Below are 17,384 nucleotides of genomic sequence, written 5' to 3'. Positions count from 1 at the left end.
AAGAGTTTGACATTTTTCGTTTTGCAAATGGATGAGTGGCGTTGCGTGGATGAGTGGCGTTGCGTGGATGAGTGGCGTTGCGTGGATGAGTGGCGTTGCGTGGATGAGTGGCGTTGCGTGGATGAGTGGCGTGTGTGAGTGGCGTGTGTGAGTGGCGTTGCGTGTGTGAGTGGCGTTGCGTGTGTGAGTGGCGTTGCGTGTGTGAGTGGCGTTGCGTGTGTGAGTGGCGTTGCATGTGTGAGTGGCGTTGCGTGTGTGAGTGGCGTTGCGTGGATGAGTGGGGTTGGAATGCAATAGGTCTCGCATTAGAAAAGTTGTAGTTATTGGTCTTGTAAATGACATATTTAATTTATTTTTTCGTTGTTAAAATTGCTAAATTGATGGCTTTGTCATTTACAATCCCAATAGTTATAACTTTCGCGAATGTGACACCGATAGCATTTGGAATGCAACATGTTTTGTATTTACGTGACTTATATGGCAGCTCTCGTCGTTATGCTACATCTCTAGAGAGCAGGAGAGTGCAGCAGGGGAGAGAAGCACAGCAATGCAATATGGCAGCTTGAGTCAAATGTGCATGTGGTTTCTCCCTACGGTTAATCTCACTCGCATTTAAAAGTACGGACCAGTCTGTTCTTTGTGCACCACATTAAAGATCAAATGTGAGCCCCACAAGAATGTACTTTAACAGTGAAGAACATGCCCTCCTCCTGTTATACCGGACCCAGAGAACGCAAACTCTAACACTATGACCCTCGCAAAGTTGATACGCAGGAGTAGCCAGTGTTCAACAGTAGCTTAATATAATGCCACAGCATGTGATAGCATGTAAGGCCACTGAACGCGATAACATAAGGGCCCTGGTAGAAGTTTTCTGTTGAATTGAAAGTACTTTTTAACAACAGATGGGCCCTGCGCACCCATAAAAGTTGCCCTAAAAGCATGGCGGCGAAAGAGCGCACACTGCAGTCGTACGACCGTCCCCCCTGGCAAAGTTGTTAACTGCTCGGTTAAGTGCGTGTAAACATTGTGACAGCGGCTTAATGTAAGCCTACTGTAGACAATAACATTACATCCTAGTTTAAGCTAATTTCAACAGTTTTAATGGTAACCCCGTCCCACCTCGCAAAGTTGTTCAGTGCTCTGTTACATATACATTGTAAGCGTAAATGGAAGCCAGGAACGCAAGGTCTGTTAAGTGCGTGTAAACATCGTGACAGCGCCTTTATGTAAGCCTCCTGTACACAATAACATTACATCCCAGTTTAAAGCGAATTCCAACAAAAGCACGGCGGTGAAGGAGCGCACACTGTAGTCGTAACACTGTCCCCCCTCGCAAAATTAATACGCAGGAGTAGGCACTGTTGATCAGTAGCTTAATATAATGCTACAGCACGTGATAACATGTAAGGCCCCTGAACGCAATTACATTACGGCCCTGGTAGAAGTTTTCTGTTGCACTTAAAGCATTTTTTAATAACAGATGGGCCCTGCGTGCCCAGAAAAGTTGCCCTGAAAGCATGGCTGCGAAGAAGCGCACACTGAAGTTGTAACCTCGTTCCTCCTCACAAAGTTGGGGAGATGTGTTGTGGCTGTCTGCTGTTCATATGGCATCGCTGCTGTGGTTCCTCTGAAGCTTTGTCACAGCAACTTGTTAATTTATGTTAGTTAGAGCGCCCCAGGCCGTGACTGCATCTGTGGTAAACTTTGGCGTTAGGTGAACTTAATTTTATTGCAAGTGGGGGAAATGTGCTGCCTATGACTGCAGGAAATGTAAAGGAACTGGGTCGTAATTTTAAAGGCAGGACGCTTAGTATATTTATAATGGTGGTAAAGGGAGAGAAAAAGAGGGTAGAAAACAGAGATGGTGCCTAAAAGCAATGTGTAAGAGGATGAAAACTGTGCATACCGTTCGTGGTTTCGTTGGACGGCGGGAGAGAAAGGACCGGGCGTGTGAGAAGCAACGGTGCTTAACAGAACACGAGGAATTGCTGTGTCACATGCTTGTCCAGCCTAGGCTGCATGGAGGAGTATATACAATAAGGATCGGGGTGTGCCTAAAGAGGTAAGGCACAAGCGGAAAATATAGGTTCAATAGGCCAGGGCACGGAAGAGTGAGAACCGCGGGCCAGATCGGTCAAGCGTGAGAGGACAAGGACGGAATGGTTGCCGGCTTGAAAGTAGATAAACAAGCTTCTGTGATCTGCGACACGGCGGGCAGGGGAGGGGGCGGAGCGGGGAGAGGGGAGAGGTGCGACACGGCAGGCAGGGGAGGAGAGTAGGAGGAGGAGGGGGGAGGAGAGTAGGGGAGGCACGGCCTAGCGGCCGTGCGCTTGAAAGTAGATAAACAAGCTTCTGTGATCTGCGACACGGCGGGCAGGGGAGGGGGCGGAGCGGGGAGAGGGTGTGAAAACAGCAGGGGCCTGGAGTGCGGCTGAGGGAACTGATGTGCACGCGCTTTTAAGCTCAATGCACATGCGCATTGAGCTTAAAAGTCACGGGCACTGCAAGGAATCGCCACGATTCCTTGCAAGTTAGTTAAAGAGTGGTTAAGCCCCAATAGTCTCGCAAGCTCGATGCGCATGCGCATCGACAGGCGAGACCTAAAAACTGCCCACCCGGCACATGTGCAGCGCATGTTTTACACCCACTGCAGCACACAGCTGTCTCTAGCTTTAACCCAACCTTTACTACTCTGACTATTATAGTTGTAGGGGTGTTTTTATTTGATTTGCATTATTGTAGACTGGGACTTGCAGTGCAATGGTTCTCTTGCTATCTACACGTCATCTACTCCTCCCACAGTCACAAATTATCTGGGTCCAAACAGGCAACAAGTGTGGCATCCGCCATCCTCGGGCATACCACACTCAGGCTATCCTTTCTGTGCCAAACCACGTTGTTCTGACTGTAGAGTGCATATCAAATGCTAAAGAACCTTCCCAGTGTGTGCAATTCCTTACTAAATAGGACTCTACTTCCAGGCTGGGCCCCCTCTAACATTCCTCATTCTTCATTCCCCGTGTTCAGAAATTGTGACCTCCCAGAACGCTCAGCATCTCCTGTAGGGAAAATAGGTGCGATGGTCTACTGGAGCCACTTCTTAAGGACTCTACTGAAACGTATTGGGCAATGTGGGCCATTTTGTTATAAGAATAAAATTTATTTTATTTATTTTCCTACAAAGCAACTCTACCTTATAATGTCAGGTCACATGCATTAAAACAACATAAAAATAGAATTTGCAGGTAACAGATATGTTATGTAAGTTATATCAAACAGTGTCCTAAATTAGCAATAGAAGTTATGAGATCTGAAGAACAGTGTAAGCAGGAAGGGAGTGCAAAGTGGTTGAGTGGAAGAAACAATGTTAGAAAGGAAGGTGGATCAATGGAAAAGGAGAGAAACGGGTGCGCAGTTGTCAAATTAAGCCATCTGAAAAGCGTGTTTCCAGGCAGCGTGGAAGTTAGTAGATGTAGGGAAGAGAGGTGTTTGAGGAAGGAAAGAAGAGGGAGTAGTAGTGGGTGAAAAAAAACAGAATAAGGAGGTCAGGAAAGATGTAAGGGCATTTTTACAAACGAGTGTCTATGAGATGGTGGGTTCCAAGTTCAATCAGTGTTTGAAGAGGAGGTGTTTCAGGTTCTTTTTGGTATATGGGACATCTTTCTCCTCAGTAGGTCTTAAGGGAGCGTTTAAGGCAGCACTGACTCCTCCATCAGCCGGACCAATTTTTTATTTCTGTTTGAACAGGGGAACAGTGTTTCTGTTTAGAACAGGTTGTGTAATTGGGTTCGCCAGTCGAGAGTGTGGCTTGGAGAATGATATCAAGCAGCGTTTGATCAATTCAAACCGAAAAAAAATGACCTTGAGGAGGCATTTGCTTCAGACTCCCTCCCTCCTTACTTTACGGTGATCCCATGTGTGGCGGGATTCTGGAGGTTCTCATTCTACGGTGTAGATTACCCCCATCAGAACATGGAATGCACCTGAGAGAATCTGCTACCCGAGCATGGCCAGAGGAGTTTTGACTCAGTGTTCAGTGACAAATGATGAGGGACCCCTCTTGCTTCAAAAGATGTTCACAATATGGACTATCTACTGGAGCACATGAGCTCTTGATAAATTAAAAAATAAAGTAAACCACCCAGGACAGATGTAGCAAGGAAAGAGGTTAGACTTTTACGAAGGGTAAGGGGGTAGGAAAGACTGGGGAAAATATACATTCCACCTGGGTGGTTTATCTAAAAGACTGGATCCTAAGTTCCATAAAGCCAAGCTCATAGACATGGGCCGAGAGCCTATTTTTCAGCCCAGTAACTGTTGAAAACCTTCAGGAAGAAGCAGGGATCTCCCAGGATGGGGCATAGTCATAGCCGCTGTGCCCCTTTAAAGGTCAGTGCTATGGTCAATGCACATGCTGAAGGAGAGCATCTTAAATCGGGGAGTGCCACCTGGTATTGTTTATCACACACTAGTGTGCATTAGTTGCAAGAGAAACAACTGATCTCTGCAACATGCTCAGTAACCCAAAACACTATCTTGTAAGTGCAGGAAGAGTTTTTTCACCGTCAGACCTGGCCATGGAAGGCTGGTTGGAAGAAAGCCATTGATCCGAGGTAAGACGTAATGCAGAAGTGCTGGGAATTAGTAAATATATTACTTACTGTAATTCATTAATGCGTCTGGTTCGCATTGACTGCTCTCGATGCAATTACTTACTGCAGTAGCTCAAGAAACCGGGCTTGACAGAAAACAAATACCAGTAAGCTATAAACAAGAAAATTAGATGCCCTCAAAGCAGACAAGCAGTGGTTCAGGGAGGAGCACTGTTTTCTCAAACTCTAGGCCGCTTGTTAGTATCAATAGGTTGTACAGGTTTAAAGAGGTTTGGCAGCTACAGTTTTTTTTTTTACTGAGAATCACATCTGCCTGCCACTGCCTGGAGTGCAGGCGGCCATTTTCCTTCAAACAAGAGCCCTGAAATGCATTTTGGCGAGTTATTCAAAATCTGAGGAAATGATTAACTCAAGTCTGTTTCCCAGTGGGTCTGAATTTGGCCCCAGACTGCAACTGCAGCCAGGGACCTATATTCGGTGCTAAAGGAAGAGAATCACGTAACAATGAGGAAAATGTCAGACAAGGAAACAGTCCCATTAAGTATTTGCAAATAGGTGTTACGCCCTATTTAAAAATATATGTATAAGTAATAAATGCACGTATTCTAGAACAGCATAGACGATGTATTCTAAACAAAAGGCATTTACACTATAAACCAAGGCAGAACAATCAATGAGCAGTAAATCTTGCATCCTATCAACAGCTCTGAAAATAGCTATTGGCTTAATTCTTTCGTGGACTAAACTGTTACAATACGCCACCTATCATTGGCGGCACAGCACATCACCTAAAAGAGGGTAGACACAACCCTACGACAAAACAAGGGTATCACAATGAGTCTTGCCTCCTCATCCTTCTTGACCTCTCTTCAGCATTTGATACGGTCAAACACGAGAAGCTACTGGAGCTCCTAAATACCAGAATGGGCATATCCGGGACGGTTCTCAAATGGTTCACGTCCTTTCTGCACAACCGTTCTCAGAGGTTCAAGATCAACAACGCACTGTCCTCGCCTGTGCCAGTAACACTGGGCGTCCCGCAAGGTTCCTCCCTATCCCCCACATTGTTCAACCTCGTCATGGAACCACTCACCACCTTGCTTCAATCTTCTAAGGTACATTTCCATATGTACGCCGATGACACTCAGCTCTACCTCAAGCTTCAATCCCCTGAAGACATCAAACTGTTGAATGCCACACTAAGAAACACCCAAGCTTGGCTAGCCGACAATCACCTCAAACTAAATGCTCTGAAAACTGAGTTCCTTCTGATCTCTCCTCCTACGAAAAAGGCCATCACCCAAACCTGGCTCAATCATCTAACCGCACTCAATGTCCAACCCACCATCGTGGACTCAGCGAAATCCCTTGGCATCACATTGGACTGCAATCTCGACATGCAGCAGCATATTACCATAGCAACTAAAGGAGCCAACTTCCAAATCAACACGCTGAGAAAACTCAAACCCTTCCTACCACCCAAGGACTTCCAAACTGTGGTACAAGCCTTAGTCATTCCTCGCATAGACTACGGAATTGTGGCTCTCAGCGGGCTCCCCCTGACAACAACGGCTCCCCTAAGAGCCTCCCTGAACGCGGCCGCGAGACTCATCACTGGCTCAAGAAAACACTCGCATATATCCCCTGACTTAAAAACCCTGAACTGGCTGCCTATTGAAGCCAGAATTCAGTTGAAAATTGCCTGTATGACACACTCGGCCGTACACCACAAGGCACCCAACTACCTCTCTCATAAGCTGACCATATCAGGAGGCTCAAGATCCAACAGAAGCACAAACACTCTCCTCCTGAAACCACGGAGATTCCGGAAGGAAAAAACATACAAACGCTCCTTCTCTGGAATGGCACCTAGGATCTGGAATGCACTCCCACCAGAAACCAGGCTTATCCCGTCCACTATACTCTTCAAGAAAGAGGTGAAGGCCATCCTTATGGCTAAATACACCTGAACACTATTGATACTGGAACAATGACAGTATTTGGCCCCCACATTATCGGCTGGATGAATATTTATCTATGTCAGTCCATTTTTTGTCTGCTTCTGGATCTAATTCATTGCACGGATGCTATACTATTGATTTCCAACTTGTCTATTGGGTTGTACACAAGGACTTGAGTGCCTCAATAACCTGCAACGCACCCACTACTGACTACTTCTTTGCTCTCAACATTGTGTTTACTCACCCTCTGCGGTGCTATAATCTTATCCGTTTATACATTGTACTGCTTCCATTTTATTGTTTCTTGATTGTTATTACTCTGTATACTCTTGTATGACTGATACCCTATTTTTTGCATCGCACTGTCTACGGAATCTCATATTGATTTAAGAGTCTTGTTTATCCTACCTACTGTTTCTGTAAAGCGCTCTGATATCTGCAAAGATCTTGTTCGCGCTATATAAAACTTTAAAAATAAATAAATAAATAAATCAACTCAACTAAATAAGGTATGATTTGCAAAGATGGTGACTCCTGCACTTCCAAACCAGGGACATCTTAAGGATTTCGGGGGCCCTCGGACAAACATATTTTGGGGGCCCCTGTTCGGAATAGCTTTGAATTTATGATCCAATTTCCACTCTTTCACGCCCTCTTTGGCAAGGTCACTGACACTGGCACACTGGTACAAATTCTAAATGTGTTTACATCAAATATTGTGGATAGTGGGTGTGTTGTCAATATTGTAACACAGCAGGGGCTGTCTCATATTACTGCAAATAATCACTGTGACACCTTCCCATTACTCACTTGTGAGGACCCGTTTTGATGAAAAATAATGTTTTTTTATGGATGTTGCATGAAACAAAAACAGATTTCACTGCAAATTCTGCAATAGACTCTCACACATCACCAACATTAACCATAAATTAAAGGAAAACGATATTTAAAATAATGTGTTTAAGAAAACGAGTGCAAGTCTCTCTGCAGAACAGAGTTGGATCTATCAGGCCCCCCCTGAAAGTCTGGGTCCCTGGACTAGAGCCCACTTTGCCCATGCCTTACAGCGTCTCTTCCTAAAACATTCTCTTGGTGTGCTTGTGGAAAGTATAAATGCTTTTGCTGCAACAACAAAAAACAAGATAGCTGTGCTTTACCTGCTTTGCTAGAAGTTCAGCTTTCTGCCTCAATCGCTCTTTTTCTCTGAAAGAAAATAAAAAGATATGAAACAGTAAAAAAGGCATGGAAAAAAATGAAGACTGCGGATGTTTTGGTCTTGCAAGCTTAACTAGTTACTCATTTTAATAATCTTGCTTTTAGAGCAAATAATTCAAAGAGAGCGTGGTGAGTGCTTTATTCTGCATAACTTTTTCATGGTTAGCGTCATACTAATAATTACCCTTATTATTACATTATAGCAACAACCATTGCATGGCACAAAGTAATGTGACAAACAACAACAAACTTAGGGGTCTAAACTGAGGATTCAACCGTAGTCCTCTACTCTTCAATACCTTGTCAATAGTACAGAGGTATGAATGCAGTATGCTAACAAACCAGATCACCAGATTTTTTAAAAAATCACCACTTATTATAATTTTCACACTGCACTTCCCACCACATCAACAACATGTGGTAGTACCAAGTGATTGTGGGTCGCTACCCCTTATCTGGTTTTCGGGGTATGCCGGTCTCAATGATCTAGAGACACAATACCCGAATAGGACTACCAAATGATAATATTGATCATCACAAGACCGTTGATGGGAATCCTACACCAAGGGGGACTCACGTTACTGGTTCTTCACATCTGGTGATCTGGTTTGTTAGCATACTGCATTCATACCTCTGTACTATTGACAAGGTATTGAAGAGTAGAGGACTACGGTTGAATCCTCAGTTTAGACCCCTAAGTTTGTTGTTGTTTGTTGATTCCTTTGGGGGATAATACTTAGGCTTGGTCGTTAAACATCCCTCTAGCCCTGCACTAATTTGTATTTTTTCACAAAGTAATGTGACCCTTAGTTATCACTCTTCGAAATGGTTCTTTGTATCACCCTCCTAAGGATGAAACGCTGAGTTGGCCCAGCCGTGATTCAAACATGTGAAAGGGCGAGATTTTGATCGATACCTTATATCTATTGATCCAAACCTCGATCTGGTCGACTGAACCTTTATTGCCTGTCTTGGAAGGAAACAGTACACCTATCTGCAAATTAGTTCACCCAAGAAAGGACTCTACTCTCAAAGATCACGGACAACTTCTAGGTTTCAAAAGTTTATTGTAAAGATATAATGAGCTGCAAATACAAGCATCTCAGAATGAGATTCACGAGATACACAGGTCCAATTACATACATGTGCTCTCGAAAAGCCCTCAGACGAGCAACAGAAATCACTAACACAAGTTCTAAAAATAGCAAAGCTATCAGCATAGACGCATATCTCTCCTTCATTTAGGTTGGAGGAAAACAAACACAGGTTAGGCGTCCCTACCCTGTTCTAGATGGTATCCCTACTTAACCAAATCCCAACCTAACAAAGGTGTCAGCAATGAATGACCCCCAAGGGAAGTCACCCACTCTAAGTCTCTTGGTGAAAACCTAAAGTTCTCCAGTCATGACCCCTCACTGCCTACCCATCCGCTCTCTAAAGGGTCCTCAGGTCTCTGCTCTAACTCCACCCAGGGGTGCTGTCCCTAATACAAAACAGTCAACAACATTTGAGACGCCCCTTGCGAAACGCCTCTCACGTGGTGCAACTTCAGGCTTTTTCCATGATGCTTTGTATTGGGCCTCAGACGTTAGAGTTGACCTTGCTTCTCAGTCTCTTCTCCGGCCCGCTGATACCCCTTAAACATTCCAGAACCCTCCTCCATGTCTGGGCCGTCTACTGAACAGGCCTCTATTCATTCACTTATAATTGGATCCCCCCTTTCCTGTTGCAGACAGATATCTGCCGCCAAGAACCCAACTCTCATAGACTTCTAAAAAGGCTTGCAACATTTCTCAGCCCAGACATGTACGTGTAAATCAATGCTAAAACATTTCAGGCCTACAATATTTCACATTATGATTATAGCATTCAATTTCTTCATTTAATTAAAGCATGTTAAAACTCTTATTCTATTATTTAGAAAACAGTACTCTAAATCATGGCCCATTAATGCAATGACCAAAAACGTTAAACAATCTGTGTCGTGAAAAGAAACACCTTCCCTTTTAGCTCCAGCTCTGGCCCTGAGGCCTACCACGTTCTGCGTTTTACCACAGACCATCTTATATGTTAACAGCTACACGACATAGATTCAAAATAGTCACGTCTAATAAAATCATATAATGTCACACATTTCTGTATTAATTCCACTTCTACTTAAATCTCTATATTAGCTATACATTTAGAATATAATTTCAAATACTATTAGCACTCATGGCATTTCTCTTCATGAATTATGCTCTCTATAGGTAAATGTGATGTACTCATATATTTATATCAGTTTGCGCTCTCTCAGTTCCCCCCTTTGATGACCTCTCGGGGTCATCACTAACATTTAAACTGCAGTTATTGCTGGCATTCTCTGCGCTTCCAGAGCTCTCAGGCTCCTGTACTGATTATCTTGTATGGCAGCCAATCTTTGCAACTGTTCTCTTTGGGCCCTTTCTGACCTTCTTGCTCTGTACCATTTGAATACCCTCACCAATCCCCACAATACTATCCCACAGATCAATATTATGATGATAGGCTTTAGGATATACCAAATAAAGCTTTTGCCTAAGGTGGAAAACCACCCTCCAACTGTACTCACTCCATGGCCCACCTTTTCCCAGACATTTTCTCTACTCAAGTCTTCGATCTCTTTGTGTATATTAGTTATGTTCTTAATAACTTTCTCAAGGGGCTTTGAAAGGTCTGGAATGTAAGTGCAACATTCCTGAACCTTCAAAGCCTTACAGACTCCGCCCTCTTTTGCTAATAAGACATCTAATGCAAGCCGATTTTGAAGAACCATAGCCCTTATCGATTGCATCTCTCCTTCTACCAGCATTAAGGACTGAGCAGTGCTGGCAGACAACCTGTCGACAACTGTTGCCAGTCGTCTAATTTTAACATCATTAAGGATTATTCCCAAAAGAGGGAACATAGCTCCAAAGACATCTCCAACCATTTCTGCATCGCCTAAATCTCTCCTTCCCCTCGATGATATCTGGCCCTCATTGATCAATAAGTCTTGTGCATGATATATTTTGGGGAAGACAATTGCCAAGTAACATGATCCATACCAGTTGTCAGGTAGTCTCACGTAAGCATTTCTTCCACATACAAAATACACATTTGGAATTACTTGCATTCCCTTCAGGAAATCCTTAGTGTAGTACTCCAAATTAAAAGCATGTTCACAGTCAACTTCACCCACGTATACATTTTCATAATACGTTTTGGCTCGGTGAAGACATAACTTTCCTCTCTGCGCTTTATCTAAAGCTATTGGACCACTACTACCCTTTCTCTTGTGTGACTTCTCTTCCTCGGTCCAATCTAATTTCCCTTGTCCTGATTTTTTCAAAATCTTTTGTCTCCTGTAACGATCATCCACCTGCCCTATGAACTTTTTCTCGACTTCTGACACCTTGCATGTCAGGTTATTTCTACGGGCATGTGAAGTATCTAAGGTAATCCAAGGAATGAAGAATTTGGCCAATCTGTCTTCACTCTTCCAGTAATCCCATTTATTCATCTGCTTATAATTCGGGACTTCTGGCAACACAGAATCATAATTGGAGAAATAGTATTCAAAACTATCTCTCTCATAAAATATACTAAGCAATAAGCTACATGTAATGCCATATGTCAGAGGGAGGTGATGATATCGAATTCCTTCATCTACAGACGCAGGCAACTGCATGCAGACGTAGCAATCCTTAACCTCCATGGCATCCACGTATTCATACAAAAGTTTAGCATAAGCATTTGACCTAAAGTCTCCTTGGGACTCGTCTACATGTAACCTGCGGGCTTCTGCAGCCAATAACGCTTTCTCTTGAGTGTTTTCCCTTTTCTCACCTGCAACAGTGGGTGTAAGTGTTACTACAGAATTCGCATCAGTTACCTTTACCTCTTCCTCATGTCCCTTTACATAAGAAATTGTTACCACTAAAGCTATTAATATTATCACTCCTACTATTAGTGTACCTATTATACATTTAGCTCTGCGGTTCGGGGTGCCGGCCTCCATTTCGTCAGACAATCTAGCTTTTCCCTTTCTCTTTGCAAAAAAAGTTCTTTTCCTCTCGTTCCTTTACAGTCTCTTTCAATCCTTTTTTGTCTTTAGAATCCACACAGCTGGAGGCTGACAGCCTTTTTCGCAAAAAGTCCTTTCACAGTTCAAAAAGACAACCCTAGCCCTTCTCCATCCACTCAAGGGGTTCCCTAAAATTCTCTGCTTCCTGGGCGCTAGGTAATCTTCTTTTCTTCTGCTTGCTTTATTTACAAAGTCCTTTAACAATCGACTATTAGATTTGTGGTTGCAGCTTCAATAGCATAGTTCAATATTTCCATGCGAAGAGTATGCTCTTCATGTGCTGTTATCGTGGTACCAAAGTCGGGGAATTTCAATTCTGTAAGAAACATGTGTTTTAACTTGCTGAGGCGGGGAGGTCTGGGGAGCACGAATGTTAGTGACCCTTCTTGTTCGACACCGGGTACCAACAGTTGTATTTCCACGGTGATAATGGGCTCAGAACTGGACACCACCACCGCTCGGATCCTCCCTGTCTCCGGTTTCACAGACATTTGTCGCCAGATATGTCCACTCAGGTGTGGAGTATCTTCTGTTAGGCACACGCACTCTTCTTGACCTTCTTCGGTCCGGTGCTTCAGCGCCCTGAGCACCTTCTTCTGGGTCTGAGTCTTCTGATATCGGAGGAAGGGTTGCTTCTGGAGTTGACCTCAGGCTAGAACTTCTTCTTTGCGGCCAATTTGCTTCTCCACGTGCCCTTCTACTCCTTCTCCTTCTGGTCTGTTCTCGCTCTCTTTCAGACCTGTCAGGGTCAGACTCGTACTCCCAGCTGTCTTCTCCTTCTGTAGCGTCTTCTGTTTCGCTGTTGTACTGACCGTCCTCAGCTTGGTCAGACTCGTTCCCTGCTTCCACTGGCACCTCTACAGCTTGGCTAGCCCCCTCTATGGCTTCTTGGTCCTCAGCTGGACGTCCATCCGAGAGAGGAGCTGTTTCCAGAGGTGCTGGAACCCTTTTCGTATGCGACGCGTGTATCCAGTTGGGCAGGCCTCCCACCTTTACAGCTGTACTTGTGATCAGGATGACCTGGTAGGGCCCACGCCAACGAATATCCAAGCAGCTTCTTCTCACATGTTTCTTCACCAGGACCCAGTCCCCAGGATACAGGTCATGGCAAGGGCCCTGGCACGCTGGAACCTCTGCAGCCTGCACCTGAAGGGACACAGAACGCATGGCGTCAGACAGCCCCTTACAATAGTCCAGGATCATATCATCTGTGATATTTAACAGTGCAGTAGCTGGAATAGATGGCAGTCTCATTGCTCTCCCCATTAACACCTCATGTGGTGACAACCCTGTTCTTCTGTCTGGGGTACTACGAAGGCTCATGAGTACTAATGGCAGGGCGTCAGGCCAATTCAGGGTCGTTGAGGAGCAAACTTTCGCTATTCTGGACTTGATCGTGCCATTAATTTGTTCCACAATTCCTGAGGCTTCTGGTCGGTAACTGCAATGGAGCTTTTGGTCTATATTCAGTGCAACACAAATCATCTTCACAAGCTCGCTGTTAAAATGTGTTCCCCTATCTGATTCCAAAAAGGCCGGCACCCCGAACCGAGGGATAAGTTCTCTAAGCAGTAACTTAGCCACTGTGAGGGTGTCGCACCTACGTGTAGGGTATGCCTCAACCCATCTGGAGAACACACAAACAACCACCAGAACATAGCGGAGGCGGTTGCATCTTGGCATTTCAATGAAATCTATCTGCATTCTGTTGAATGGACCTCCAGACCTTCCTATGTGACTTAGTGCAACTGGTGTTCTTTTCCCTACATTCAGCTGCTGGCAGGTCACACAACGCTGGCACACTGCTTCTGCTGCTATTCTAAACTTAGGATTGTACCAAGTCTGTCTAAACACTCTCAGCATAGCATCTCTCCCTAAGTGTACTGGACCATGTATGAGTCTAGCCATTGGACTCACCATCTCATTGGGCAACACTGCTCTGCCGTCTGCTGAGACCCAAAAATGAGTCTCACCCATTACACATCCTGCCTTTTCCCATGTTTCTTTCTCAGAATCAGGAGCATTTTCTTGCATGGTTGACAATTCATCCCAAGTATCAACAGTTTCCAGTATCATGGCTAATTCAGTTCTTACATTTATTCCACCCACATCCACCTCTGTGAAAGAGTAACCTTGTTCTGCGCAATACCGCGCAACTTCATCAGCATATCTATTGCCTTTTGAAACAAAGTCCTCATTTTTGGTATGTGCGATGCACTTTACAACTGCGATACTTGCTGGACATTGCAATGCTTCTAACAACAAGCGCACAAACTCTCCATTGCGAATGGGAGAGCCTGAAGAAGTCATGAACCCTCTTTGAGACCATAACTGCCCGTAATCATGAACTACCCCAAACCCGTATTGGCTGTCGGTGTAGATGGTGACTCGAATTTGATTGCCTGCTAAGCAAGCACGTGTTAGGGCAATAATCTCGGCTACCTGAGCGGAGTGTACTCCTTCCAGGCACCCAGCTTCCACAACTCCTTCAATTGTACAAACAGCATAAGCTGCTCTCAACTGCCCAACTTCGTCTCTTACACATGAGCCATCGACAAAGAAAACTTCATCTGGGTCCGTCAGTGGCTCATCTACGATGTCGGGTCTGGGTTTGGTGCATAGTTCAGTCACATCGAGACAGTCATGGTCTGTATATTCATCATCATCATCAATATCATTTGGAAGTGGCATTAAGGTAGCAGGGTTCAAAACAGAGCATCTCTTGAGGGTCACGTTCTCTGCAGCAAGAATAACTTGCTCATAGCGCGTGAGCCTGCTATTGGTCAGATGCTGTGTTTTGGTCCTGGTCATCAACAGTTCAACAGAATGTGGCACGCACACCTCTAACGGGTGCCCCATAACAATATTTTCACATCTCTCAATGCTGACACCCGTTGCAGCAACGGATTTGAGACATCCGGGCAACGCTGCGGCTACTGGGTCTAAAGTAGCTGAGAAATAAGCAACTGGTCTACGGGCATTCCCATGGATTTGGACCAACACAGACAACGCACAACCTTCTCTCTCACAACAGTAAAGAAAGAATTGTTTATTGTAATCAGGCATTCCCAATGCCGGAGCACGACACAGGTCCTCTCTCAGCTGTAAGAATGCCATCAAACAGTCTTTGTCCCATGGTACCGGATCACTCACCTCTTTGTGCGTCAGTTTTTGCAAGGGCTTTGCTTTCAGTGAAAAGTTCACGATCCACTGTCGGCAATAACCCACCATCCCTAGGAACATCCTGACCTCTCTCTGTGTCTGAGGCGCGTTCATTTTCATGATCGCCTCTATCCTGTCTGGTGACACCTTTCGTTTGCCTTTCTCAATTCTGTGTCCCAAGTACTGTACTTCTGTCAGGCAGTACTGCAATTTTCCCGGGGACACCTTGTGCCCATTGGCAGCTAGGTGATTTAACAAAGCAATGGAGTCTTCCCTGCAAGCTTCTTCTGTTTCTGACGCCACAAGGAGGTCGTCTATGTACTGGACCAGAACTGACTTCTGGGGCAGCACTAGACTTTCAAGATTTTTCTTCAGAAGCTGGTTAAAGATCGATGGACTCTCTGTATACCCCTGAGGGATACGACACCATGTTAGGACGCGATTTTCCAGCTTAAATGCGAAAAGAAAATGGCTATCTTCGTCCAAAGGGATCGAAAAGAAAGCCTGACAAAGATCTATCACAGTGAACCACTCAGCTTGGAATGGAATCTGAAACAGTATCACTGATGGATTCGGTACCACTGGACAACATGAAACGACTATGTTATTAATCTTTCGAAGGTCCTGTACTATCCGGAATTTCCCATTTGGTTTCTGCAGACCCATAATCGGGGAGTTACATGGACTACCCACAATTTCTTTCAGTATTCCCTGTTTAATCATGGACTCGATCACGGGTTTTATGCCTGCAATCGTTTCTGGAGTCAATTTATACTGGGGTGTTCTTGGGAACTCAGCATGCGGTTTCACTACAATTTTCACTGGGTCCACCCCTTTGACCAATCCAATCTCTTCCCCAGTGAAATCCCATACCTCCGATGCCACTGTCTCTCTCAAATCCCAGGGAAGCTCGTCTACTGTCAAAGTAGGGTACAGCTCCACACATATTCTTGAGTTTGCAACTTTGAAATCTGCATCATCATCATTAGTCAATACCTCCACTCCCTGGGGTGTACAATATATAGTACAATTCAATTTGCACAACAGGTCTCTTCCTAGCAGACACACAGGGCTTGAATCGCAAACCACAAATTGGTGCTCATCGCTGTACTTCCCTATTTTCACCTGTACCGGTTCTGTCAATTGGCTGGTTATTCTCCTGTTTGCGACCCCTACCACCTGTATGGTCTCTCCAGACATGGGCAGGTCTGGAACTGCAGCTGATCTGATCGTGGATCTAGTGGCTCCTGTGTCCACCAGAAATGTCGTAGGGCACCCTGCTACTTCTGCTTCCACATAGGGTCCCCTCTGATCTACCTCTAAGGCTGCCCCGAGGGTGCAGTCTTCTCTTTCCACTCTCTGTCCGGTTAATGGGTCCACATAATAGCATTCTTCACCTTCCACAAACAGGGGCATTTGTCTATAGGTCTTACCCATACTCCCTACTCGAGGAGGTTGCGGGAACTGGGCTCGGGGAGGAGCCCCCCCCCCTTTGAGCACCTTTCCTTGGTATGGCGTCGCCCCTCTCATAGGTGCGCTCTGGACCTCTTCCTCCTCTATCTCTTGCTCTCCGATCTCCACATTGTAAGGGCACTCGCGTTTCCAATGCCCCAACTCGTTGCACTGGTGGCACCTAGTCGTTTTCTTCAAGGTAGCTATGTCTACTCTGGGTCTAAAGGTAGTACTCTCCTCATTACCCTTGTTCTGACTGTACTGCTTCTTACCCCCTGTACCTGTCCCTTGCTGCTGTTGTTGCGGTCCCCCCTTTCCTGCTGCCTGCAATTGTACCACCATCAGCTTCTCTTTTAGTTTCTTAGCCTTGGAGTCTACCTCATCACAGCAGTACCTAGCATATCTCAGTATTTCATCTAGGGGTCTACTTTGCCAACAAATCGAGTGTTGCTGAATCATTAAACTAATATCCGGTCTCAGTCCCAGGACGAACTTGGACACGAATTGCCCTATGTCCTTTGGATCCATTACATCCAAGCCGCTATACTGTTTAAACGCCTTCAGCAATCTCTCGTAATATTCATGGACTGTCTCTTTGGGTTCCTGTCTCGTTCTGTCTATTCTGACCCAATCTATGTCTTGCATTGGCACTTTTTCTTTCAGCCAAGTCATCACTCTCTCGAATTTTGCCATCACGATCTCGGACGGCCCATTAGTCCTAGCATCTCTCTCTGGCTCCGTTGTGGGCCACTCAGCGCTAACCTTGCATGCTGTCCACAGATCTCCTGGTACTACAATGTCAAACAGCGTGTTCAGATCTATCCATAGGACTTTTGAGATCTTTACAAACCTCTCGACTTGCTTGTACCACTCCACGGGGCTCTCTCGTAACTT

At 45.0% G+C, this 17,384-nt stretch overlaps 1 protein-coding gene across 1 annotated transcript in view; it reads right to left on the bottom strand.

Moving 5' to 3' along the window:
• The window catches only part of MYO10 (myosin X), a 519,868-nt gene that overhangs the window by 97,663 nt on the left and 404,821 nt on the right, over nucleotides 1–17,384 (bottom strand). The window contains exon 24 of the mRNA XM_078687614.1: nucleotides 7,735–7,780. Coding sequence (XP_078543740.1) covers nucleotides 7,735–7,780 — 46 coding nt within the window. The remainder of the gene's footprint in view (nucleotides 1–7,734; nucleotides 7,781–17,384) is intronic.

This window comes from Lissotriton helveticus, chromosome 4_1, assembly GCF_964261635.1.
Source record: "Lissotriton helveticus chromosome 4_1, aLisHel1.1, whole genome shotgun sequence".
NCBI lineage: Eukaryota > Metazoa > Chordata > Amphibia > Caudata > Salamandridae > Lissotriton > Lissotriton helveticus.
This window is presented reverse-complemented; position numbering and strand designations above follow the sequence as displayed.